This window comes from Cylas formicarius, unplaced genomic scaffold, assembly GCF_029955315.1.
Source record: "Cylas formicarius isolate icCylForm1 unplaced genomic scaffold, icCylForm1.1 PGA_scaffold_12__32_contigs__length_19106922, whole genome shotgun sequence".
Classification (NCBI taxonomy): domain Eukaryota; kingdom Metazoa; phylum Arthropoda; class Insecta; order Coleoptera; family Brentidae; genus Cylas; species Cylas formicarius.
In genome coordinates this window covers 17227141-17253675 of record NW_026844225.1, presented here as the reverse complement: position 1 = coordinate 17253675, position 26535 = coordinate 17227141, and the positions used below count along the sequence as shown (strand labels likewise).

Genomic DNA, 26535 nt, shown 5'->3' with positions numbered 1-26535 from the left:
ATATAGTATATACAGCCAAACTTGGTGGGCATATAGGTAAACATACTTCGAAGATATTTTCTTAATTGACATGGGTGCCAAAAGTGACCTTTTTTTATCCTTGCTTTTGTATTAGCAAATATTAATCACGTAGTTTTGGCTGTTGTTTTTAGAGCAAATGTACATCACAGATCAAAAATATAAATAGTTTTGGTTAGTGAAAATTGAAAATGCCCGTTTTGGTAAAAATTTGGAGGATGTTGAGAACACAATATATTCGAAATGCGCTTATCTACCAGCAGACCAAGTTTGGCTAAATCGCTTTCTCGAAATATCAGTTGACGCAATATCGAATAGACACGAAAAATATAGCAATTTTATTGAAAGTGGAGATATACAAATTTACAAAATAAATATAACAAATTTTTCGCACAAACAACAACAAATTCAAAAGAATCCCGGATTCGTATGCTCGATAACGCACCTTTTGCAGTATTTTTTGACCGCTCTGTACCCTTCCAGGGATATCTGGCAGTCTTGGATGTTAAGCTGCTGCAAACCGCGACAGTAATAGGCTATACACTGAACTCCCCTGTCAGTCACTAATTCGCAGTTTCTCAAACTTAATTTTTTCAAATTCGGACAGCATTCGGCCAGCGCGCGTAAACCGGCATCACTAACATCACATTTTCCTATATCTAAAGCCCTGAGTCTAGTACAGGACCGAGCTAACACAGTTATGGCGTCGTCTGACACAGCCTCGCAACCTCTTGCGTTGAGGTATCTCAATTTGTAGCATTTTCTAGCTATTACCTTCAGACCGGCGTCGCTGACTTGATCGCATTTCGCTACCGATAAGTATCTCAGTGTCGGTCCCAATTTCGCCAACTCGTACAGACCGAAATCAGTGACGTTCGAACAATCGCTTACGCTCAGCTCTCGTAACGCTGAGCAGAAACTTGGCACAAATTTTAAGCCTGCATCTGAAAAAAAAAATTGTATGATAGAACCACATAATTTACTATTGTTGTGCAGAGTAAAAAAATATGTAGCACCTTTACAAACTAGCAATCACTGAATACGTAAAATATATATATATTTTTTTATTCATAATTACCAGTGATTTGTATACATCTTCGCAGGTAAAGGTAGGCAAGTTGGGGACAATTTTGCACTACGATCCTTAAGCCCCCATCTTGCATAACAACGCAATCTGTCAGATCCAAGTACTGCAGCTGCATCCTCTTTGTCGGATCCGACAGCGTGTTCAAACTAATACAAGAGATCTTGGTGCAACCTGACAAAATAACAACTAAGTTATAGCAATTTTCAATATCCAAAGCGTAGTTATTTGATCGACTTCAGAAAGTAGAAAAATTTATGTATTAAAAAACTAATAAAAACAATTGTTTTTTCTACTCTGTGACTTCGATCTGCTCAATGGGGAAGTCGTACCAGTCAAATCGAGGTGCTGCAAATTGGTACACCTGGTGGCGATTTCAAACAAGGCGTTGTTAGTGATATTAGGGCAGCCTTGTAGTTGAAGGTGGGTTAATTCGGGGCATCGCTTCGCGATCAGCATAAGACTTTTGTCTGACAATTTGGCACCGTTGCCGACATGTAATTTTTCGACGCTAGGACACGCCCCCGTCCTCCCTTGGCCGCATAATTGTCTCAACACTCCCCTTATAGCTTTGTCTCCGCTAATATGATCCCCTTCTAAACTGATAACCCTCCACAATGAAGGGGTCCATGCTAACGTATCGAATCTCCTGCATACCTGCGCGCACAGACTGAGATCGATGCTGTTTAAAAACGAAAATATCTTCACGACCAACTCGTCAGATAGCTTGTCAAAGGAGTTGTTCTTCGATTGATACCTTTTACCTTTGTATATGTTCCCGTCGCTCCAAATATTGTTAGCCAAAGAGCCGGTTGGAGCTACTAGGGTTGCATAGCCCTGATCTAAGCTAGGACTAGACTTGCCTAATTGTGAAAAGCTATCAAGCAAATAGTGCGTATCCGACACCTTGTGTTGCATACGGAAATACGGATCGGAAGTTTCTCTGCCGGCCTCTTTACTTTCGTACTCATCGTCCCAATAAGACCGGCTTAGGAATAACGAAGACAGCTCTACCGATTCTTTGCTGTAGTTCAAATTACCGCTTGCTAATGGACTGTGCATAGAATTCCTGTCGTAATCCAAATACGAACGTGGCTGATCGTAGTAGCTATGCTGAAAACGTTACAACTAGTATTTACGCCTTAGTAGACTCCTAGGGTTGTGATTGTAGTTTTTTTCCTTGAAAATATTATCAACCACGCAAACATCAAGGTCACATAAAGTGGACATTGACTTACCAAATAATCTGAATCTTCGGAAGATGGTTGCCGATTCTGGCGATAGCTCCGACTTACAGAACTCGGATTCCGATAGTACCTCTCGTCGTTGAGATTGTTGAAGTCACCGTACTGATAGTGATATTTGTCTGCATCGTCGTTAGAAGTATTAGTTTCGTCGGTGCTGGAGTTATTGTGACCGAGTCGGACCAAAGGGCATGCTGTAAGTCTTGGTGAAAGACGTTCATGTAGCCCCGTAGGTGGTTGATTCATATCTTACTCTATAGCCCCTGGAAATTTGGATTAGATCTTATGCAAAACTTAGATCTCCAACCATTTGTTGTTTTCTTAAAGTCCTTTTTATTCTACACTTCAAAGTGAAATTGAAGCATAGGTACTTTTCACAAATTATTTAATAGACAAGCCAAAAATGGGATAATACACACACGATGTGAGAGAAACTTGAAGCGCTTAAATTTGGTTTGAAAAATGTATTACGTTTCTCGGGGTAAATAAGATTACACATCTCGAATCGTTCTTATGTTAGAATTACACTAACGTGCATACACTGAAAGACGAGGTGAGAATAATAAATAACAAACAATTATACTTGATTATAATTATAAATATAGGCAGATAATTGAGATATCAATTATTCTAAGATCAAGTAAATAAAAACATAGAGAAGTAAGAATAATTTCAAAATAAATTGTAAAAAAAAACTGTTATTTACCTAACAACTTCATTTCTAAATTTTAGTCATTATGTTCAGAGTAATTAGATGAACCATAGTGGATAAAGTACTGAGAAATAATAAGAGGCTCTACAGTGTTTCTTCTATTTCAATTTCATGTTCGACGCACTTACTTTAACGTCCCTCATTTTAAATGTTCGTTCTCTATTAAAATATATTTTAAGTGACGAAAATGCATTTCCTTCAAAGTTTTCCACAATTTCATCATTCTCTTACATTTCAAACAATATTTTGTACGAAGTACTCTTTTTCTTTTCTTCTCTTTGGTGACCTGATGGCAAATATGCAAATTTTTTAAGGGTTTCGCTAGTAATGTGAAAAAAATAACTCCTAATCTTTTGCTTGTTACTTTTTTCTGTTTTTTCTTTACCTATCATAATATCACATTATATTCCCACGTCGGGTACACCAAATTAATAAATACGGTAAACGCTTTTTGTTTACGACGAAGAACGTGACTATGCGAAAAGGCGTCGCGGAAAAGGTAACAAACTCTTATTGCCTTCTCGAAACCCGAGGGTTAAACAATATGAGAATCATTGTTTCGAAATTCAATAGATTATCACGCTTGTGTACATATGTGTGTGAGTGCGGCTTTTAATATAGTCGTAAACTTCCGTTTCTAAGATATTTCGACCATAAAGTCGACTTCAATAAGACCATGCGGTAGGTATGGCAGGCATAGCTCTCAACAGCCTAGCTGCGTGGTTCGAAATACCAAAAACAACAATGCCACGCTTATCGGTGCAATAATTCAACTTTCACATATTGGAGTGTTACCGAGAGGAGAGAGGCGTCTACCGGTCGCGGGACCCCCGCCCCCCCGCTCACAGCCGCCAGAACCATCATCCTACGGTATCCCATTGGCACATATTGGCACACGGCGATTTTAAACAACACGTTTTGTTTTGTCTCCCGAGTTTTTCGAAAGTTTACGACGCCGTAACATTTACAAAATCGAACGCGTAAACTAACGAGATATTAAAAGTTTGAAACGCTTTTGGCATGTTTCCGCTCTACGTGACTTACGATATTCGTTTTAACGAATTAATAAACGTTTCGAGCTTTTTAATGCCTCGTGAAATTCGAAGGAAACGATTCTAAAATGCCACCCGCATCGAAATCGATCGGGTTCTCACTTTCCTAGCAAATTTCCTTAATAATGGTTATTACATAAAAGTGGGGAATTCATTCAAATTTTAAATAATCAGCTGAGTGTTTCAAAAAATTTTGCGCTAATTTCCTAGGTATGAAAAAAGTTACATCGGTCAATATACATGTGTCCGAAAATGTCTCCTTCACAAGATGCTCTGCAAAAGGGGCTCATTTTTTTTTTCTTTTTAAGACGGTTTCGGAAACCTAAATGAAATATAGACCACAAATAACCCAAAATATTGAAAAATTCAGAGCACGTGTTTAAACTCATCTATTTGACAAACAGGTAGAATATTATGCCTAATTGCACCGGTAGTACTGTTTTAAGAGGTATATACATAAATTTATTATATAATACGTTTATATATTTTTCTATAATCCAACTTTAACTTTAACAGCTTATTCAGCAGATAAAAATATGTAAAAAAGTTAATATAAACTTATGTCCAAAAACGCTTCGTTATGGAGACTGAAAAAATTGTTTTTTTTAACTTTCTTTTGGAGCATAGATAAATTTGTTTTTGTTTAACCACTGGCATTGGTTAGTTTTGGTTAGTTGGCAATGGTTTATCGGAATGTTGTTACCAAATTTGGATGCCCTGCAATTTTAAACAAAAGCGGTTTCTTCAGTTTTTTAGCTAAAACGAACTGTTTTCTGGGTTTGGCAAATTAAATTAAGATAAATCCCGCGATTTAAATTCGCTTTATTTACATAACAATTTCAGAAATTACAATAATAACTTAATAATAATTTATTTTGTTAGTTTAATTATAACTATTATAAAAGCTACTAAGTTTGGAAGCAAAATCTAGAATAGATTTTCTAAAAATAGGAAAAAACGATTTTTTTGAAATATATCAACACTCTGTATCTCCGAAATTTAACATTTTTCGAGACAAGTATAGATAAACTTTTTTCCTTACTTTTATCTGCTGAATGTGCTGTTTAAATTTCTCCATTATGATTCGGACCACCCTATATAAGTTTAGTATGGTAAGGATATAATTGGGTTTCTTTAAGTTATGAACAGCCTTAGGCTAGACTTCACCCTGTATATTTATTTTATGTTTGTGTGTAGTCCGGACAATTGCGGACATGTACAAGTGACATGGACGCGTAGCCTCTGAAGATGCCAGACAAAATTGTGGCGAAACGTCAGGCAATCGATTCTACTTTAGAATCAAACAACGAACGGATGAATATCCGGATCAATACCAGTACACATTTAACTCCAATCTAGTAATGTTTTTGATTTCAAACATGAGTACGTAAAAAATCTTTTATGAAATCAGTGTGTCAGAAATTTTTACAACAAACGAATATTCAATGAAAATGTATTATTATTAAGCTTTATTATTATATTAATTATTATATTTAAAATTTATTATTATTAAACTGAGAATGAAACTACTCATCAGTACCATAACAGGTCAAAATCGCTTAAATGTCAAAGTTTAAATAGCCGACATCTATATATATATATATATATATATATATATATATATATATATATATATATATATATATATATATATATATATATATATATATATATATATATAGGCAACATTTTCGAATTTTAAATCATCCGCTCACCTGGAGCACCCGCTGGATTTCTTGTATTCAGTTATAGCATATTTTCCCTTGGGCATGGTCGCCTAGCCAATGCAAATAAATGCAAAATATAAGAAGGACCACAACATATCAAAATCTATGGGATTATTTTTTTTTAACTTCGAGTATAATTAAATTTCGTTTAAGCTATAGAAGTATTGTGAACATGGGGACATTTAAAAATATTGCTAATGTAGCGATCTTATCAATTTGTCGTAAATAATTAAGCAATGCAACAATACAGTGTCAAATTAATTTGAAATTACGACTCCAGGATGTATTAGTTCAGCCGGTTATTTTACTAATCGCCGTTGCTTATCTGGCGACTGTGAAGTGAAATCGTTACTTCGCAGAGGCAATTTTATAGAAAAATGAAGTCTGATACTCCAGAAATTGAAAAAGTTACTCAAGAATACGAAGTTTTCCTTATTTTGTCGAAGCAAGGCAGGATCATGCTTTTCGCTCCGTTAAATATCGATAAATTAATGTATCTTAAAATCTTAAGTCCGTTTCTAGCCGTAATTACTTTTGTGATAACCGCCGAATCTTTTCGTGCGAGATTGCCGATTTTGAAGACGTTCCCGACATCCGTCGCAGTTATGGACATTTGGTACTCAATACTGAGGTAAAATTGGCACCAGATACGCAATTTTAAAATATTGATAAACTAAATTTTCAGCTGGGTGTTTGTTTCCTCCTGCTTATGGAACTCGGCATTTAAAGTAAAGAGTTGGAAACAGCTATTTGACTACTTAAAAACGGTTGAAAAATTGACCAACAAATACATGGAGCACAAGAAAAACAAAAGCAAAGCACCTTTGTGGTTAAAATATTTACTAATAAACTTGATGTTCGTGATCATTCACGGTGCCCACAATTATCTCTGGATCGCGTATAAAAAATATGCCTTAATATCGTCGTACTTATTTTTTCGGTATGTATAATTCATTTAGTAAGATCGAAATACTTTTGAAAAAAAAATTCCAGGGTGGCTCAATACTATATGACGACGGTTTCTGTATTCTTCTGCCACATTTTGCTCTTCGTGAGTGTAAAATACGATCAGCTAAACCGATACTTGCGGTACCATTTTTCCAGAAGAATAATTGTGGTTCGTCACAGTTTAAGCGAATTGAAATACGTGATGGAGATTTGCGAAATACTTTCGAAAATTGTCAAGAACGTGAACATAGTTTTCGGGCTGCAGCTTTTCATTTTGTACGCGTCAGCTATATGTTTTCTTATACACTCCATCAGTTTCGCCATCGTAACAAAATTGAATGCGTTCTATGTGTTGGGTAGCAGCGTAACTTACGTGATATTTTTTATAGTAAGTATAAAATAAATACCTTCGATCAAAACACTTGTCACGACACAATTGCACCAATGCACGTCGGCTAATGGAGGATGTGATATGGACCACACTCAAGACTGTTCTCGAGCTCCGTACTTGTCGTTTGTTCTTTTAACTCCATAATTTTAGCACGTGTTATTTTAGTTGGTTATAAACCGGCGGCGTATTTTATGACCGAAATCTCTCATTCCCGCATTGAAAATAATTACTTTTTTTAGATCAACATTTACGGATTAACATATTATTGTGAAATGGCTAAAGGAAAATGTCGAGCGCTTCTGCAGACGTGCTACTTTATCCAAGAAGATATGGAGCAAGGCGCTTTACGAAATGGTTTAAATAATTTAACCTTATTTATTAAAACTTCATCGCCTGAGCTTTCCGGAGCTGGCTTCTTCAAAATCAGCCCCTTGTTAGTGTCCTCCATATTATACACAACGATGACGTATTTGATTGTAATACTTCAGGTCAATATGGCTATTTTATAAAACATTTTTTCCAGTACTGTCATTGGATATTGTTAAAAATTTGAAAATAATATGTTTAATGAATTTAAATTATAATATAAAATGATGTATAGTGTAATTGAATGTTGTGCAGCCTTCAATGAAATACACTTTACTTTTAAATGTTACATTGAATAGAAAACGCAATGTGTTACTTACGTACCAAATACAAGATTTCGACATTCACTTGAACGTATTTACAACGGTTATATTCGAACTACATCCAGAAAAAAAATGCAAATTAAGATTGCTATTAAGGAACGCATAAATGACCTACCCTAAAATTTCGCATACAATTTGTCGAATCGAATACCGAATAAAATTGACTTCAAATTTCAAATCGCCCAAATGCCCTTGAAAAAAAACGCTGAAAAGGAAACCTTATGGAATCATACTAAGGTGAAAAATGAATGTTAATCTTCGATTGGGTTGATCGCCTACGCTCCCGTCGCTGTCTCTACTCGAATTTCGACAACACAAATCTCAAAGCATGAAAATCCGATTCGGAATTTCCAAAATCGATTAAGTCAACGTACGAGACATGCCCCCCGACTAGTAGAACATGAACTTACATACGACGATGTGAAGAGGCTTGGCGAATTCCATCGAACTATATCCTATGGCGGAGTAGTTTTTTCGGTTGCGTTTTTTAGGGGCACGTCAATACCCCAAAACTATTATTAAAATTCGTTTGGGTGTATCGCGTTTTAATTACAATAAAGAATTCCATAAGTAGGGTAAACTGGTAAATGTAAAAGTTCATCGACACTTTGACATACCCTAACCTAACATTTGCTTAATGGATTTAACAACTCGCTGGGCACCTTCGACATCGTCCTCGGCAAACGTAATCCTCCAATTCGACACTAAAACTACATAAAAAAGCCCGCACACACAACTACAACACCAAATCCTAGAACCAGAAGTTCTAAAATATCTCTTTGCCTCGCATATCTGTTGGTACGGTTTTGAAGAGTTGAACGGTGCAGTACTCGGTAACGGGCAAGAATTTACAGGCACGGACTTAGGCGCTGAAGATAATATTCGAGTCACGATTTCTAATTCGAAGGTTCGGGCCACATCAAAAATTTTTAAGTACGTGGAAGTGATGTCTTTATTCTTAATTTTCGTTACAAACTTTACCCAACAAACCGATGATCGCAACATGGTGGGGTTGATGCCAATTTTTATGCCATTTTTACTATGACCTCCCTTTAGTCGCCTCTTACGACAGGTGGGAGAACCCGCGGTACTATTCTTAATCCGGTAACCACACGGATTGATTAAATACGAAATTTTTATACCAGGAGTTTTCGGGAGAGAAACGGGAAGAAAGAGAGTCGGGGCGAGAGTAAACAGGAAGAGTACAAAAATAATTTATTTGTATTTATTAATTTTAGTGTGTTTATTATTGTTGCGTCAAAAAAGTCCTCTTACATGGAAAACAATGTTACTCTTAAAATGGTTCTTTCAGCTAATTACATAGGAACTAGAAAATGTTACTATTGATATCGGTAAAATATGGAATAACAGATTATTATTAATAATTAAGTGCATTACACGGAGGAATGGGGGGAATTATACCTGAAATTTTTCTAATAACTTTGTAAAGATAAATATTTTACAAATAGAATTGTACATGTAAAGGCATATCATCGAAAGATCTAGTACAAAAATAATATTTCAGTTCATATTTAATTGAGATATTTTGGGCAATTCCGTGCGACGGAACGAGACCAAAACCATTTAATTTTTTAACGCTAACATCGACACCAGGACCTCTACTAAATAGCACGCCATCATTATTCGTATGTACATTTATAAAAATAGAAAAATATCAATCAATATAAAATCACAACTAAGCATATGATAAATAAATACATCACATAATTTTTCTAGTCTATAAGCGAAACATTTACTTTATTGATTTACGTAACCAAGTAAAAATATCTTCTTCATTTTGCTGCACCCAATGGATGTTTAATTTTATTATCTCCAAACTTTGTTCCAGTGCCCTGGACGCAGCTCCTACGTTCATTCCGTTAAAATAAGTGGAGACCTATGAATTGTTAATTAATACTAAACAATTTTGGGGGACGTTTGAATTTTAGTTTTCGCGTACCTCGTAATAATCGTAGGGGGTGGACAAATGTGCAGTGACAGCCGATATGAGACTACCCATCATGAACGTAGCGTTCCCGAATATAGAATGCATCGTCGGCCAATACGCCTTCAAATGTCTCCAGGCTAATAACCTTCCTTCGGGATTCGCGGCGACTACCGCCAATACGACCTTAACGTCCTGCGGTTTAATTGTATTTTTGTCCAATGTTTCCATCAGGTACCTAAATAGACGATTTTTCTGTTACAACGTTCCAAAAATACTCACGATCTACCTTTGAAGAAGCCAAGGATCAGAAGCGACCCCTAGTGCTTTAAGCAACAACGTACGTTCGCTCGGCGAAGTGGTACTGTTGTAAACGTTCCAACAGTGCTGCCATTCTGCCATCCCGCCATATTTAATACCGGCGGAGTACACCACTTCTTTCAGATTAGAATCGATCGACTTGTTATGCGACATCCACTTTTGAAACATAACCTTAGCCTGAGTTATTGTTTCGTTCAACTCGCATAGCGTTGCGGCAGACAAAACGTCTTCTCGAATCAGTCTAAAACGCGAACCATTTCATAGAGAAACGTTTAGCGCGAGAATATACTCACTTGTTCAAATGCGACCCGCTGTTTTTCCAACCCAAATACGTGGCTATGGGTTTCAACAAATGTCTCATATATTTTAAAAATAATTTATAAGCCAGAGATTCGGAAAGTCTTGTCGCCCAATTTTGAAGGTGATCAATCGCGGTGGCCCAAGGCACGTAGTCCCTTTCTTTAACCAAGTACATCGATAGCTCCAGCGGGATACTCGCGTTGAGGAGGCCAGCTCTACGGTAATAAAATAAACAAAATAATATTTTCAAATGTTTGCTATAAATGTATATACGAATGATTTTAAGCTTTCATACCGGCATAATGTAAACGCGTCGTCGATTAAGTTGGCCCTATCGGCAGCGTTGAATGTATGGTGATTTGTTTTCAAAAGAGAAATTAATGAATGCCACATATCTTCTTCATACATAACTCTATAAAATCCGGATTGGTTGACGTTTGCTTTTATCCATTTTATATCGGGATCAATTTCGAATCGAGCTGAAAATATCAAAACTTCAATGGAAATACAAATTCGTTTAGCGAATTAATCACCTTCCGTCATGTTCATCCAAACTGTGATTACGGTTTCCGTATCGTTGCTGCTGGTGTATGTGAGTGGAACGTGCCATTTGTAATCGTACTTTGATTTTGGTGCCGATCTTATGCTGCTATTCATATTTTCCACTGTTAATAAAAATCTTTCCTGAGTCGCCACTATTTCGTTCCCAATTCGATTTAACGTGATTAGTGGGAAGCCCATTTGATTTGTCCATGTGTCCATTACAGTCTAGCAACAATTTCAAATAGAAAGTAAATTTATAAAATAATCTAGTTGGCAAATACCTTGACGTCGAGAGTTTGGTTGGTGTTCCTGGTAAAAACGTTCCACAAGTCTTTTGTATCGGCATTTGTATATTTAAATGTTTGAAGATAGTCATTAAGGCCGTTTTGTAAAGTTTCCTGTTGTAAAAAGTTACTGAGCATATGTATAATGGCAGCACCCTAGAAATAGACCCACGTATATGACGAATTGCTCATTCATCATAAAAAAAATGTTGAAATTTGGCAACGTCATTGATAATGATAAAAGGGCAATTTTGCTGTAACTAGATTAAAATTGTGAAGTATAGTACAACCCTGAGAGGTAGGGTTAACAAATAGTATAGTACAAAAATATCCTAAAATATTGTAAAAAACATTTACCCTGTATCTGGAAAAGCGAGTATTTCCGGACCTATACGTTTATATATTTTTTTTATGCCGAACGCTTGCGCGTGTTTGTTGGAATACCTAGCTTGGACTTTACCTTGCTATAAGAAATAGTATCAAAAATAGCCTCAATTTTGTCGGGATCGTCAACAGGGACGTTAACGGGATGACTACTGGATAGTGCATCTAAGGCAAGGGCGGGTTGCGTTTTGTCGATTATAAATTGATCCATCATCTTCCATTCGGGAAAATAACTATCTACCCCCAAATATTCGAGGTAACTGGCGAAACCCTCGTTCAACCATAGATCGTTCCACCATTTCATAGTGACTAAGTTCCCGAACCACTAACAACAATTATTACTGAATAAAATTAAAGGATTTGAATCCGTCAGAATTACTTGGTGTGCTAACTCGTGAGCTATAACCGTTGTGATCCATTGGTGGGCATTTATGGACGTTTCTTCTGGGTCGTATAAAATGGCAGTTTCACGGTACGTGACTAAACCCCAATTCTCCATCGCCCCGGTGGACAGATCTGGTATCGCCACTAAATCTAAAAGAATTGAATAAAAACGATACCTACCCTTACGTGGTGACAAATTTTAAGACTTACCTAGCTTGGGTAGCGGAAACGGCATTCCAAAAAAGTCTTCGAAAAAGTTTAAAATGTGCGTAGCTGTATTGAGAGCGAAATGTGCCTGTTCTTTATAAGGCGGAGGTGTGTATACAGATACCGAAATACCCCGCTCAGTAAGATTTCGTACGTTATCGTAATCGCATACAACGAACGCGACTAAATACGTACTCATCTCAACGGTCTCTTGAAAATCATCCCTTAACTAAAAGGTATAATAATAATTAGAACAATAACGAATAAAAGAAAATCAACACTCTCGAAATGAACTTACAAGCCCGGTGCCCATATAAAATCCCAAATCGTCGGTATTTACCACCGGCGTATTGAACAATGCTATGTGAAATCGATCTCTGAATATAGTCAATCGAAATTTCGCTTTAAAATGGGGTTCGTCGAAACAAGGGAACGCAGAACGGGCGAATATCGGTTCGAAATGGGTGGTTGCCAAATATCTGCAACGAGAGATAAACTTTAAATTAAACTGTCACTATACTTCTTTGATTTCTATATTTATAATTGTAATCATTGAATTAGGAAACCATACTGCCAGCTTTATCATAAGTATTGGACTGAGGTGGCTTTTACTTGATCAAAATCAATTTAACACAATTAAATTAGAACAAAAAATGATCAGATTTTCACAGTTTTTAATGATTTATGACAGCTGTTGGTAAAGGCACGGTTTTGCCGAAACAGCTGTCATTTTAATTCAATTCAATTGTGTTCATCGTAAGTACGACTCAGACCCTCTTGTTTTTGGAATTTTCAGAAAAACATTTTCGAAAATTGACATTTGATAAAGACACGGTGTTGTCGAAACAATTGTCATGTCATAATATGTAATTTCGTGAAAATCTGAACTTTCAGTTCTTATTTATTTTGATAAATGGATTTTCATCAAGTAAAAGCCACCACAGTTCAATAGAAGTCAATTTGTTTTGCACCAAAATATAGCTCGTGTAGACAGCTAAGTATTTAAGGTTCGAGATATACCGTGCAATATTAAAAAACGTAATAGTTACCCTAAATTTGCAGCTACCGAATTCAGGTTTGATAGAGAAGTAGAAGTCCGGACTCACATTTAATCAAATACCGCAAAGTATTTTTAAATTTTCTTTTGAGTTATTTTGGTTTTTAGAAAAATAGTATTTACTCCAAAACTATTAACCCGAACAGCAAAATTCTTTAACCAACAGACGCAGAAGATTCAGTACTGTAACTTTTATTTCAAGCATTTTTTCGAATGTAGAGAGGGTGTTTCAATTATGGACAAAAAATATCTAAATGATAATGTAAATTGTCCTTTTCCAAAGTTAATTATTACCCGTAAATCAAAATTCATAAAAAAATATTGCTAATTAGTTGAAAGAGTGTTATAGACCACATTGAGAGCTACGGTTTTTACGGTTTTCGCCTGTTACATACGTTGTTCGACATATTTGAAAAAATCCAAATGAAAATCACCATTACGATGTACTGCATAGTTTCAGAAAACAAATATTTATTCGAAAACCATTTACTCTGTTGGAAAAATTCATATACCAGGAAATGTGGCAGATCCAGGGCTATAACCTCTGTTATGAATATTGCTTGAATTATATACAGAGTGTGTCGTTTATGGGCAAAACATCTAAAAGATCCTAGAAATTCCCGTTTTTGTGAGTAAATTATTGGCGATAAATGAAAAACTGTTAAAGATGGGGTACTTTGATTTGAACAGTATCGTAAACTATGCCGAGAGAGAGACGAAAACTAAAATCGCCTATAATACAGGGTGCGCGAGATATTTGAAAAAATATAATTTTCAATCGCAATTAAAAGTAAAAAATTTTAATATTTACCAAAGTTTGCAGTAACTTCGAAGTTCGACGAGATGTGAACGACATTTTATAACCACAGTTAAATTACATCGATTTTACGAAAGTTCAAGCCGCAGGAGCACGCTAGAATAACAATGCCGTAATTTTTACGATAAAAACTTTCAAAATATTTTTATTTTTAGCTTTAGCTTTAACTTAATCGAAAATAATTAATTAACAGTTGCTTAATAAAAGAAACTATTTTTGTGGAAAAAGTTAACTATTAAGATTGTATTTTTAATTTAAGCAATATTTATAGAATTATTGCGAAGAACAATAAATTAGACTAGATTAAACACATAAATTTGCAATAAACTTAATTGTTCCAAATCCAAGAGACTTTTTCCTGGACATCCGGTATATTCGCGGTCCCGAAACATTTTTACCTAGCTTAATTAACTCCCCCTTGATTGATTGTTTTTCGATTTTAACTTTCAGAACCGCAATTAAATTAACTTCTACCCTTTCGTCCAGTCTTCGAAAAATATATTTAACAAAAGATGCAGGTTATCTGCGCCTTTAGGCGATCGTTATCGAGAAATTCCGTTCCCTCACACGTTTACGTTCGGTTAACTTTCCGCGCGTATGGCCTCCTGTTAGAAAATGTGTCCGAATCGATACGATAAATTCTGTTCCGAGCGCCCACAGAAGAAATTAATCTCCCGTGCGTAGGTAAGGGAGGGGCTACGCGGTTTTAAAAAACTCACCTTTTCTCCCCGTCCGTGTTAATATAACTCGACAAATAAAATCCCTCGGGATTCTTGTTTAACTTCGTATTAAATCGTATCCTTAAAGTATAATTGTGTTTCTTTTTGAACTTTTCGCGGATTTCTATATACAATTGACGCGCCCCTGAATATTCCAATACTTTGACTATAGTCAAATTGTGCCCTTTCCTATCCTGTATCATTTTGTCCATAATTGTTAAATTGTTGCTGTGCAAAACGATGAAATTCGTATCTTTATCGGCATGAAATTCGATCGAAACTTGTCCTGAAATAACAAACAACGTTAACATAAATGTTGCATAGATGACTTCGGTCCCACCCACCCCTAACTTCTAACGTGGTAAGATTCGGATGGATAGTTAAATTATATCTAGATGGTTTCAAAGTGGTCGGAAGACGGATGTTATTCCAAGGAAAGATTTCACCGTTCGCAGCGCGTGGTATAAAAGTTCTCGTCAAGTTGGTTTCTTCGTCCACGAAATTTGGAGGTTTCTCGCCAGCACACGTACAATCTGAAAACCGGAGAAATGTAAATGTCTCCCCCGATTAATTTACAGAGGGGTCGTTAAAGCGTGATTAACTTTTAATTAAACTCCGGACCAGTAATTGAATGTTTCCTATCAAACGGATTTTGAAGGTAAATCCGGAGCACAAAAGGCTCGGGAATATTAAGCAACTGCAGTTGCCAAGGTAATCCGCATCGAACGGAATGCTGCAAGTAACATAGAACTATACAAAGTTGGATATTTGGATTTGGATTAATCAATTAAATCACACAATACATGAAAATTTTTGAAACACGATGTTTAATTAACGATTGGTTGTATTTGTGGTCTGCCAATTAAACGCGTAATATGCTTGATGCATGCTACGTTAAGAGGTAGATAAACATTTACAATAAATACGTACGCCGCTGAACTGCGGGGAGAAATTGCGGTTGGATTGCAAATCGATAACTTGGCGGAATTTTATTATTATTATTATTATTCAATTGCAAATTTCCAACATATTTTACATTAAAAAAATAAAGCTTTCAGCCGGTGCAGTAAAATCTCGATTATCCGTGGAGTATGATGGAAATGATCAAGTTAAACTTACCGCTCTGTGGGCCAGTGAATGCGATAACGATAGCGATAGTAAACAGGAGAGCAAATACGATGGTAGCGATGCAAAGCGCTCTGTTGTGACTGCAGGCTGCGACTCCATTATTCTCGTAGAGGCTCTTCTTCTGCGGTTGACCGGTAGGACTTTCGGTTCCTACAACACCGCCTGTGTCACAGGGATTATGAATGAGTGGCGATGATTGACAAATGGAGTGAGTGATTTGAGCATGAATAATGGTACCTGTAAGAAACGCAACATCATCAACATCCTGATCGCTCATCACTCTGTGGTCTCGCCGCCAGACAACTGCCTCAATGTTGTGGTCTCCGGTAACAACTGAAACCTTAACTAGATGTTCGCGGTTTAGGCCCTCCACACTAGAAACGATTTTGGACGCACTTGGTTTAACCGGATATGCAGATGGGAGGACCGAAACTATATTCCCTATTTCGTTAATTAGGTATACTACATGCTAAATCTGATTGAATTTCCTTGGTCGGCGGCACTATTTGATATTTTCAGTTGTACTATACGTGATTATTTAATTTTGATTGCTAATTTGAGAGGTTCGGTGGACTAGAGATACGACGACGACGACCGTGTAACTGTGTATCTTTTTTCACCTCTCCTGCGATCGTCCTGCGCTCTTTCGCTGGGGTGTGCGCAATGCGTGCACCCCCAAGTTTCACGCGCGAAATTATCCCCGCGGCAGGGCGGGGGCGTGGCGGGGAGGAGGGCATGTTACTTTCATCACGTGCTTATCTAATCGAAATCTATGTACCTATAGACGGGAGAAGTGCATGCGAAAGGCTATATAACTGTCGTTGAAAAGAGGCAGAGTCTCACGGAAAGGAAAAGAAAACGCTATACCCACCTTGCGGTCTGATATTGCCATTTTGGGTTTGTTTAAATTTTCCAAGCGGCTCGAGACGGATGACGTCCTTCGACGGCCCGGTGTTCGATTGCATATTGGCTTAACCAGTCATAATCGTAATATACAGCCTACTCAGCAACTATTACTAGTCAGGATAATAACAATTGTTTCAATAATACATTACATTCGCCTACGTTTAAATACTACTAGCCCAAATACGGTATAAAAATAACGGCGGAACAAGGCATGCTGGAGCTCTACCTGTTGAAAATGGATTTCTTATGTCACTTTCAACACTTTGACACTATCTCGAACGATATAGTCCGCTATTTTCGCAGCCAGGTAGGTCTTCGAATTGAAGTGTTTTCGATTAATCTTAACAGAGTTTAACCGCTGGATGACGATCTCCGCCAAATAGTAGGGGTTGAACGTGACGAAATTAGTATTGATTTTCTATTTTACAAGGGTAGGAGCGAATGTAACCCTAGTTCGCGCCCGTCTATGCCGGCGCTTTCCCCCCATTCCCTTTGGCCAATGTTCGCGTATTACATTTGCCACGTGATCTTGTTATTATCGATCCGGTATACGCAGACGCTTGCGCAAAACCACCACCGCGATGAAAATTGACCTTAAAAAAATCGTCGGCTCGCTTCAACAAATACATAAGCGATCCCTTTTTTTTCAATAAATAACTTTGATTTTTAAAATAAATTTATTTACCAATTTTATTTACAAAACATAAATGGGATTAAAAACACGTACATCCGATTGGCTGAACAGTTTCGTTTCCATTGAATCAGGACTTCCAAAAAACCGCGCAATCGATAAGGAGATCTCGAAGCAAAATAACAAAAAAAAAAAAAGCAAAGTTGGGTAAACAGTGTTTATTATTATTGCAATTCCACCGCCTATAAAGGTGTTCGCTTATTTCGTTAGGTATTTATTTTTAGATTGGCGATTCTTAGGGGAATTTTTTGTTATAAATCATCAAGGGGATGTGCTACATTGACTGGTCGGCTTTTAACGGAAAAGGAAAACCAAAAGCGCATTGTAGACATTAATATTAAAGTTAAAAGAAAAATGAAAACCGCCAAATTTATACCAAAAATAAACAAAAATTAAAAAAAAAAAAACTACCGCAAGAATCTCCGCTATTTAAAAACATACCTAACATTCCACGTGGATAATAAAAAATAATCGGTCACTTAAGTTAGTCTGATTAAGTAGGGATTATGACACTAAAAGCGGAATAGTTTAAAAGAGTCCAGCAATTATTACACTTTGCCTAACAAACCATTGCCTATATAAGCTAACAATCCCAGCTAACTAACTATAATAATAGACATTCACAATATGAAATATTTATTTAAAACTCGTATCTAAATCATTTTCATGTAAGAGATAAACCACCATTAGAGTCACGCCGGCCAAACGATAACGACAAGGTCGCGTTTGATCTTCTGTTTCTATGTACAAAATGGCGACGGATCCCGATAACACCGAAATCCGGCTTCGACGCCCCCGATCGGAGGTGGTGTATCTTGCACAACCCTACATTTAGACGAGTTTCCCACGGCTTCCTACTTACACTATACAATGTACAAAAACCTACCTGCTGCTTATAAAAAAATATTAATTAATTAATTAGCCTAGTTTTTTAATGTATCGTAAGAGATTAATTTTATTCCAATCAAATAAAATCAAGTACGGTTTCTTATAGTAACAACACGGGGGCGTTTCGTGTTTTCATTACGCGCTCATCGAAAAATGATGATAAATCTAATTATACCGGGGGCTGTTGATGAATAATAAAAAAAAAAATGCAAGAGCAACCTACACCACGCAATCGAAAGTAATTTCCATCCGCGCCGCTCAATTATATCGTAATTATATTATATGTACAACTTTATGAAAAGGCATTTTCATCACCTGGTTTAGTTATAAAAAAATATATATTATATATTTTGCGTTACTGTACTACTAATCTAAATTGAACCAACAAGAAAAAAAGAGTAAATGCTTGCGCCAGCTTACACCGCGAACTCGATTTTCGCAGTAAATCCCGGAAAATCAAAGCACTCCCGTTTAGTCCTTTTGACTCTGGGACGGCTCTTTGCGTTCCGATTGGTTAGTCAACGCCGCGTTGGAACGCGGCACCATCAGAATCGAACCGTCCGCGGTTGTCTGAAGGCTGTACTGATAAGGGGAATAGTGGTTGCCATCGGGATCGCGTAAATTCTGAAAAAAAAAAACGATAAAAATATTCGCGCGATTCGAATTTTTTCTCCGACAAACTAACCTGGAATACGTGTCTATACAGTTGTTGGTACTTATCCTTCATCCGCTTCACTTCGTTCACGGCATATTCGTGATCGTTCATAAGTCTCATCTTCCTGTCCCTCATCTCCTTCACTTCGTCCGCCAGGCTGAGAATTTGGTCGAGCTTGCGTTTCCTGCAATTCTGGGCGGCCACTTTGTTCTTGCCTCGCCGTCTGATGTCCCGGATGAGGCTCAGCTGAGCCTCGCTCAAGTCGTACTTGGAAAGGCGCTCGTTAAACTCGTCCATGGGTAAATTAATAATGTCATCGACGGATATCGGTATGTTGAGCGCTCTGGCTCGTTTTTCGTCTCTTGTGAGGTGCTCCTCTTCCGATTTGCGAGCTTTCGACTTGTCCCGTGACACGGGCCTCTGCATCACGCCAGAATTCTCGGCCGGAAGATGGTAGCTGTGATTGTGTTGAATGTGATCGGCGGGAGATCGTGCCATGTGACTAAACTCTAACGAACACGAGTACTTCATCTCTGGCATTTTTGTCCTCGCAGCGCCGTCCGCTTGGCTCGGGCTATTGTAAGAAGTGCTACCGGTGTCCCTATATTCGTATTTAATCGGCGTATGGGGATGCGGAACGGTGCCGTTGGCGCCCTGATCCTGAAAATACCTTTTGCCGTACATCTGGTGCTTTTTCTGAGCTACGGGAGGCATGCGAGCGTTTTCTGCCAACTGACGATTTGAATAGCTGTAATCGAACGGCCTGTACTTGTTCTGGTAGTCCGTTATGTAATGTTCCCCGCTGGTGTGGCCCGAATCTGAGCCGGCGTCGCACCACTCCCCGTCGGAGAGCGAGGGTACCCTCTCGGAACCCATCGAGCTAACGGCACTATCGCTGGACGTGTCCAACCGTTCCATATCCGTTCTGGATACGCCGGGTGTCCCGGTAGTGCCGTTCATGCTCAGATTGCTCACGACATTGTTGCTCTCCAGCATACGCATCGTGTACATGCCTGAAACGAACACAAACACAATTTCTTGGTGGTATTATGAATTTTCGAAAAATTAGGAGACTCGATGAAAAACGCAACTCATCACGCGACGACAAAGGAACGTGGAGTGCCACATTTAAATGACACACGACAGGGTTATTTGTCTCCGTAAAAACGACTTACCATGTGTAAACGCATAGTCGCCGATAGCAGAGCAACATCTAGTGTACACGGTATCACGAATACAAAGGTTCATGTTTCAAAACATAGATTAATTACAATTGAAATGAATTGGCAAAAAACAACGGCCAGGTATTCACTTTATTTAAGCGAAAGGCTCGTATGGTCAAATAAATAATGCTTTTTGTCATAAATTTTATCTCAACTCATACACGTCGAGATATCTAACCTAGCTCTTCATATCGTTATCTGAATTTAAAAAAATTTTAATTGTATCACACGGGATTATCGTTAAAAAGTTCTAGCGAAAACTATACCGCGCGCGGGGTTTCTTGTCGTCACTATATGTTTTGACAAATCTCACGTCAAAATGGCACCCCGATAACCTTTCGCCGTCTCTAGCTGGATTAAAAAAAATATAAAACAATCTTTCATTTATCAGCCGTATCATCAACGAACATACTTAATGACGCAATCGTGTGATACGTCGCTGTTGCAGCTTCCTACGTCGATGACGCCGCGTGTACAGGGTGTATCATCGAAGGAATGCGTTTTTTAAGTCAAGTTTGAATTGTTTTTCTTCTCTCTGCCGAGCAATTTGGACTACGTATTTACGAGGGAGGGTTCGCGAGAAATTGTTGACTTATCTATGGCGTTAAATCATCGACGTTAAAAAAAAATCCCGTGGATTCCCAATTCCGGTTCGAATTCGGTCAACAAGATATGCCCAAATGCCGCAACTTACGTTGAACGATGGCTGCACGTTAATCCAAACAGAGAAATCTGCGAGCATAAAAATAAGTGATCAACGACACTACGCCTGCGACGAAGTAAGAAGTATCCGCACCGTAGTATTCATAAGTTCACGTTCTAGTACTCCCGTTTTAATTCCAGCTACCACTCATTCACTTTTCAACAACGCAAAACGCACGGTATAAAATTAAAAGCGTTATCTAAAATGGCGCCACCTGTTAGTTAAATTCGACACAATATATAATAGGTACATAAAACGTTTCGGTGGATTTTAAAAATAACCACAGCTATTTATTATTTTTATCTAGACTTAACAGCACCGTGCCAATGACTAGGCGAATTTCACTTATTTGTTAAAAGTATTTCGGTAGTAGGTAAGTTCAGACGTCTGTTCTGAATTACGGTTAAAAAATCAAATCGTTTGATATATCCATTTTAGACACCGTTGTTACATCAGTGTATATGAATATAGTGTTCTCGCTGCTTTATCGATACTTTTCAGTTGATAATGCAGTAACAGTTTTTCGTACAGTTTATACTGTACGAAAAACAGGGACAAGTTAAAATAATTAAAAACTGTTTAATTTTCATTCATTAAAAACGTGTTCAGTCTAACAATAAGAGAAAATAAAACAATTCCCATTTCCTTTACATTTTTGTTATACAGGATGTACCAAAAAAGGAAAAAAGTTTATATAAACGTTGATCTGGCAGGGCTTAGTTAAAAGAAACTACCTTTTAACAGTACACTCGATATTGTTTAATCCATTTTGTTGAAATTTGACGTCATTTACCATGATAAAGAGTTAATTTTCGTTCGATTGGAATTGTGAAGTCCAGTGCCGTCGCAGTAGTGTTGTCAAAGAAATAAATTTAATAACGTTTTTGTTGTTTTCGTATTTTTGCCTCGTTTCCGGGCGAAAATATAAAAATACTTTGTTATGAATTGATTAAATTATTTTTTCAATATTTACATTTCTAAAAAAGAATTATCCACATGAACACTGGAATTTTTCACCTCGTTTTGGTTAGTTTAATAATTTCATCCAATAAAAAGAATCCACACTTTTGATTGGCCGCGAATATATCGCTGCTTAATACGGATAGAACAATCTAATAATGAGGAGGAGTTTGACATCATTCATTGTTACGATTTAGAACGGAATATTCACCAGTTCGTCAATAGCAATTAAAAATTACAAATTACCTTCATTCATTGCCATGTCCATTAGCTGCAAATCCTCGTCGTTGAGGATCGAAGAAAGAAACCCGTCGGTCTGGTTTGAGCCGAATTCTGAGGTATTATTCTGAATTTGCAAAAAAGTAAAATTAGTGCTGCAATTCGTCGCGTAGATTTCAAGCTCAAGTCCAAGCGGCATTCGATTTTTTGTGAAATAAGTAATTTAAAAAATTAAATATGGATAGCGTAAATGTTAACCAAAATTCGTTAACCATGGGGATGACTATCGTCAAGGATAACTATGGTCATGGTCAAATTGGATGCGTAATAGATGTGCGAAGCCGTAATCACCCAGCGACGAATTTCAATTGATGAAATTAAGATTGGCGTACACGCAAACAACAAATAACGCAAGTTCAAACGAACGAAAGATAGTTGCATTTTGATAAGAAAATTAACTTTGCATTGTCTGAAAAATTTGTATATCGTTATGGTCTATTGTTCAGTACGGGAAAACAAAACAACTCCAGACGCAATAACACTTTAGGAATGTTCAATTATACGCCGTAATCATCGTAGTTTTTATAGCGTAAATAATACTTGTGCATTCTTGGAAAGAACTACAACATTAAATAACCAATTAATATGAAAAATGCCCTTTGCACGTACCGGATAATACATCATTTCGTTGGATGGTTCCAATTTATAATGGGGTGCGCTGCTCGATTCACCCATGGGCTCGCTACTGTTGGTCAGATTCATCGAAGTAGCTACCGCGTTCCCGATCGTACCTCCTATAGCACCGTAAAAATCATTAAAATTTGGCGAAAAAAAAATGGCGAATCCCATTACCTAAATTACCATATGGGACCGTGGAATTGAGATCCCCCATGGGCGGTGTAAGGGTCGCGTTGTGAAGGAGTACGCCCCTGGCGTCGGGACCGTAAGCAGCTGCGGCCGCCGCCGCTGCGTGCGCGTGCTGATGGCTATAGTTGTGAAGGGCGTGGTGTGGCCCAAAGGGGTGGTGCAACCCCGCAGCGCCGTCCCCGGGGCTGGGGAGGCTAAGCAAGTTCGCCAGATCCTGCCAGCGCTGTTCCATGCTCACCGTGCGTACGAACGGCATACGACTCTGAAAAATACGATTACTTATGAATTTAACGATTTTCTGTTATTATTTTAAATCGTTAAATCGTTTTAACACTTCGCGCTTTTTTCTTTTAAAAAAATATAGCGTTCACCATATTATATTATAGCTAAAATACATTTAGAAGTTCTATGTAAATAATAGGATACACCGCTAGTTTCAAAACCTTCCTTTTAGATTGTATTAAAACGACAATACAAAATGCTAAATTCAGACTAAACTAAAGAAGATATTTGGTCAATTACTCTCGTATGTTTTTATACAGGCTTTTTAAATTGTAGGAAAAAACATTTGAAATAGAAACCGTAATTTTTTATAACTATTTTTAATGGGTCAAGTACAGTTTAACTTACCCATGCTTGTCAAATTTCAAAGTTTTATTACTTGTTATTTAAAAGATATTTCACAAACATTGTTCAATGCAAAAAATGAAGAAACGTAATGTAACTCTACTCAAAAGGTATTGATTTATCATGTTTATAAAAACAAGTAAGAAATGTAGCGAATTAGCTGTATATTTAAACGTTTTGTTGACAAAAGTCTATTTATATTATTTTTTGTTTATTTATTATTTATAGTCTAGTCTAGTTATAGAAGATTAGAAAATAGTCGATAACGTCATATCTCAATTTTGTCTAAAACAATAAATGCTGTTTTTTATTATTATTATTATTGTATTAAAAAGGGTACAATTTAAAATACTAATCGATGTAATCAACTAGACACAGTCGGTGACATTTCCCTACATAGAAATCCTTTTTCATCTTTTATTATCACTAGGTATTTGGGCACAAATGTAGAAATCAATCACATCAGCAGAATTTAATTTAACAAAATAAATAACAACTAAAGGTTCAGATTTTCACGAAATTACACCGTGTCTTTATCAAATGTGATGTGTCTGACAAAGACACGGCGTTGTCGAAACAATTGCCACGTCAAAATATATAATTTCGTGAAAATCTGAACTTTTACTTCTTAATTATTTTGACAAATGGATTTTCATCAAGTAAAAGCCACCTCAGTTAATTTGCTTAATTTGTCAAAAGAAAACAATTGCGATTTTAAACAATGATCCCTGAGATTCCCGCCATTATACCGATATTATTATATATTATTAGTATATATTAGTTTTGGTCGTTTCGGTTTTAGGAAAATCATTTTTTGTTTACTTTTTAAAAAATATATAAAATATTAATTTATTTATTGTAAATTTTAAATACAAAAAACTGCAACATATATATTTTCGAGAGCATTTCCCGCTTTCGCCTCAAACCGGTACCCGAGAAATACTTTTTTTTTTAAAACAATTTTATCCTATCAATAATATGAATGCGGTATTTATAGAAACGGCAAAAAAAAATATTTATGTAGCCCACACGAGGTGTTCCGTGGACCGTTGCGTGGGAACATTGTTCCTTAAAATTCACGCTGCGACAAAAGTCACTTGTCTTTTCACCTGTCAGTCGAAGTGTTCTTGAGATCGGGATAAAAGTAATCAAAAGAACATGATGTGACTCCAAAACGTGCTACAATACAGGGTGTTTATTAATAAGTCTCTGATAAGTCGCACAGTGAATCTTTAAGAATTTTTAAGAAAAAAATCATGCACAAACTAAAGACCCAAAAGAGGGGTCAAATTTTGTTAATTATACTAATAAGTTTGAATGTCCAATATAAGTTGTCGGCAAGACGCTTAGTACGGAAAAAGCCTTGAACTGAGATGGCTTTTTACTTGATGAAAATCCATTTATCAAAATAAATAAGAACTAAAAGTTCAGATTTTCACGAAATTATATATTTTTACATGACAATTGCTTCGACAACACCGTGTAATATTTACAAACTACCTGTTACTACATATACCGAAAAATGACCATAAAAATTTTAATTATTGTTGTTGCGAGAATTTAAGTTCAATAAAGGAGAGGTATTTAAATCTAACTGATCGTTAAGCAATACATTTGAATGTCTTATTTTGTTAATCTCCACGGCTTCCAATAAATTTAATTCACTACTTTTTGTGGCTGTATGTAAAATATCAAAATTGTCGTCAAAAAATGTGTTTTTCTGTGTTTAAATAGATTCTAATCATGCTACAGCACACTTGAACACAGAAAAACACAGTTTTTGACGACAATTTTGATATTTTACATACAGCCACAAAAAGTTGAAAATTAAATTCATTGGAAGCCATGGAGATTAACAAAATGAGACATTCAAATGTATTGCTTCACGATCAAGTAGATTTAAATAATTCTCCTTTATCGAACTTAAATTCTCACAACAACATTAATTATGGTTTTTTCCCCTTACAGTTACCCCAGATGGATTATTTGAAAAACATTTAGCACCTGATGCTTAAAAAATATGTGTAGTAAAAAGTAAATCTTTCGATAGAATTTTTTCTTTATTAAAAAACACTCTGTAGAAGAAAATCACTTAAGCACCGATGGTATTCAAAGCGAAGGTTACAGGTATTATTATCGCCAGATCTTCAACTTAATTAAAAGATAAGATAACATTGTCCGACGACGCGGATAAAATCAAATAAACAAATTCGTCCAATATATACCTTCATATGTATTCCAAGTTATTTATTCCCGTTACGGGATTCAACAACACGGAAATACGTTCTCGATTTAGTTGCGGGGGGGGGGGGGGGGGGGGATTAACGGGGACAAAAACGAATCCTTTTAACTTTCCTCGTTGTTGTCTCTTCAAATTAACTCCGGTGCGGTCGTGGGCCCTTTTGTTAAAAATTTTCCGTTTTTACACCTGCGGCGACGTTTCGGACAGGTAGACAACAATGAATTTTCGATAAAAGATGAATAATACCGATGATGGCACTTTACAGCCTAACACGATGATAATTTGACAAGAGGAACCCGCAACGCACAATGGAAGCCCAACTACCTAAGTCAGCCGCAACACATTTGTCATAATAAAATTTTACTCGGAAAATAATACGAGTAGTACCACCCCTTGAAACCGTTAAATTTTTATTGAATAAGAACGCGGCCCCGACAGACACTCTTCATTTATTTCATTTACTTCAATCGAAATTTCGACATAATTTTTCCTTTATAATACCCACATACGAATCCCGACCTATACAAAGATAACACCGTCAAAAAAAAGTGGTAAAATAGCCGTGGCAAATTAGCTAACAGGTGGTAATCAGCACTTTCA

At 36.8% G+C, this 26535-nt stretch overlaps 4 protein-coding genes across 15 annotated transcripts in view; 1 reads left to right on the top strand and 3 right to left on the bottom strand.

Moving 5' to 3' along the window:
• Window positions 1–345: 345 nt before the first annotated feature.
• On the bottom strand, window positions 346–8965 carry LOC132695723 (F-box/LRR-repeat protein 7-like). Of its 3 annotated transcripts, none has more exons than XM_060660166.1 (5): window positions 8483–8965; window positions 2341–2609; window positions 1435–2215; window positions 1097–1276; window positions 346–962 (listed from the first exon to the last, which is right to left on the bottom strand). In XM_060660166.1, exons 2-5 carry the CDS (start codon window positions 2590–2592, stop codon window positions 427–429), a joined length of 1749 nt encoding a protein of 582 aa, XP_060516149.1. In that variant the 5' UTR covers window positions 2593–2609; window positions 8483–8965; the 3' UTR covers window positions 346–426. The 3 variants fall into 3 exon arrangements, with proteins under 3 accessions (XP_060516149.1, XP_060516150.1, XP_060516151.1); XM_060660167.1 differs by having other exon boundaries at window positions 8489–8965; XM_060660168.1 differs by lacking the exon at window positions 8483–8965 and adding an exon at window positions 8276–8473.
• LOC132695551 (uncharacterized) lies at window positions 5846–7446 on the top strand. Its single transcript, XM_060659862.1, has 3 exons — window positions 5846–6468; window positions 6523–6777; window positions 6831–7446. The coding sequence occupies exons 1-3, from the start codon at window positions 6215–6217 to the stop codon at window positions 7186–7188; spliced, it is 867 nt and encodes a 288-aa protein (XP_060515845.1). The 5' UTR covers window positions 5846–6214; the 3' UTR covers window positions 7189–7446.
• A 143-nt stretch (window positions 8966–9108) lies between the features above and the next one.
• LOC132695887 (endoplasmic reticulum aminopeptidase 1-like) lies at window positions 9109–17409 on the bottom strand. Of its 8 annotated transcripts, none has more exons than XM_060660458.1 (16): window positions 16826–17408; window positions 16192–16294; window positions 15946–16116; window positions 15171–15359; window positions 14827–15112; window positions 12532–12712; window positions 12237–12462; window positions 12022–12176; window positions 11719–11967; window positions 11256–11414; window positions 10965–11199; window positions 10727–10910; window positions 10425–10646; window positions 10100–10372; window positions 9826–10048; window positions 9109–9762 (listed from the first exon to the last, which is right to left on the bottom strand). In XM_060660458.1, exons 1-16 carry the CDS (start codon window positions 16844–16846, stop codon window positions 9619–9621), a joined length of 3021 nt encoding a protein of 1006 aa, XP_060516441.1. In that variant the 5' UTR covers window positions 16847–17408; the 3' UTR covers window positions 9109–9618. The 8 variants fall into 8 exon arrangements, with proteins under 8 accessions (XP_060516441.1, XP_060516439.1, XP_060516440.1 ...); XM_060660456.1 differs by lacking the exon at window positions 16192–16294 and having other exon boundaries at window positions 15946–16191; window positions 16826–16953; window positions 17010–17408; XM_060660457.1 differs by lacking the exon at window positions 16192–16294 and having other exon boundaries at window positions 15946–16191; window positions 16826–16970; window positions 17087–17408.
• Window positions 17410–17555: 146 nt separating this feature from the next.
• The window catches only part of LOC132695888 (segmentation protein cap'n'collar), a 51093-nt gene continuing 42113 nt past the window's right edge, over window positions 17556–26535 (bottom strand). For 2 of the 3 annotated variants that reach the window (XM_060660466.1, XM_060660465.1), the window contains exons 6-10: window positions 23052–23328; window positions 22869–22993; window positions 22227–22326; window positions 19125–20107; window positions 17557–19063 (exon numbers count right to left, since the gene is read on the bottom strand). In XM_060660466.1, the coding sequence (XP_060516449.1) occupies window positions 18911–19063; window positions 19125–20107; window positions 22227–22326; window positions 22869–22993; window positions 23052–23328 (1638 nt within the window). In that variant the 3' untranslated portion in view covers window positions 17557–18910. Of the gene's footprint in view, window positions 19064–19124; window positions 20108–22226; window positions 22327–22868; window positions 22994–23051; window positions 23329–26535 lie in introns of all 3 variants that reach the window. The other variant, XM_060660464.1, reaches the window with a different exon arrangement.

Bases quoted from the DNA above. Each gene is read 5' to 3' on its own strand.
- LOC132695723 (XM_060660166.1), bottom strand. From the start codon at position 2,592: ATGAATCAACCACCTACGGGGCTACATGAACGTCTTTCACCAAGACTT. The intron at 2,216-2,340 runs GTAAGTCAATGT...TAACGTTTTCAG, and splicing joins CCGAAGATTCAGATTATTTG to CATAGCTACTACGATCAGCC. The intron at 1,277-1,434 runs GTACGACTTCCC...TTATTTTGTCAG, and splicing joins GCAGCACCTCGATTTGACTG to GTTGCACCAAGATCTCTTGT.
- LOC132695551 (XM_060659862.1), top strand. From the start codon at position 6,215: ATGAAGTCTGATACTCCAGAAATTGAAAAAGTTACTCAAGAATACGAA. The intron at 6,469-6,522 runs GTAAAATTGGCA...CTAAATTTTCAG, and splicing joins ATTTGGTACTCAATACTGAG to CTGGGTGTTTGTTTCCTCCT. The intron at 6,778-6,830 runs GTATGTATAATT...AAAAAATTCCAG, and splicing joins TCGTCGTACTTATTTTTTCG to GGTGGCTCAATACTATATGA.
- LOC132695887 (XM_060660455.1), bottom strand. From the start codon at position 16,846: ATGGCAATATCAGACCGCAAG. The intron at 15,360-15,945 runs GTAAGTTTAACT...TCCGGTTTTCAG, and splicing joins ATTCACTGGCCCACAGAGCG to ATTGTACGTGTGCTGGCGAG. The intron at 12,463-12,531 runs GTAAGTTCATTT...TATACCTTTTAG, and splicing joins TTTATATGGGCACCGGGCTT to TTAAGGGATGATTTTCAAGA.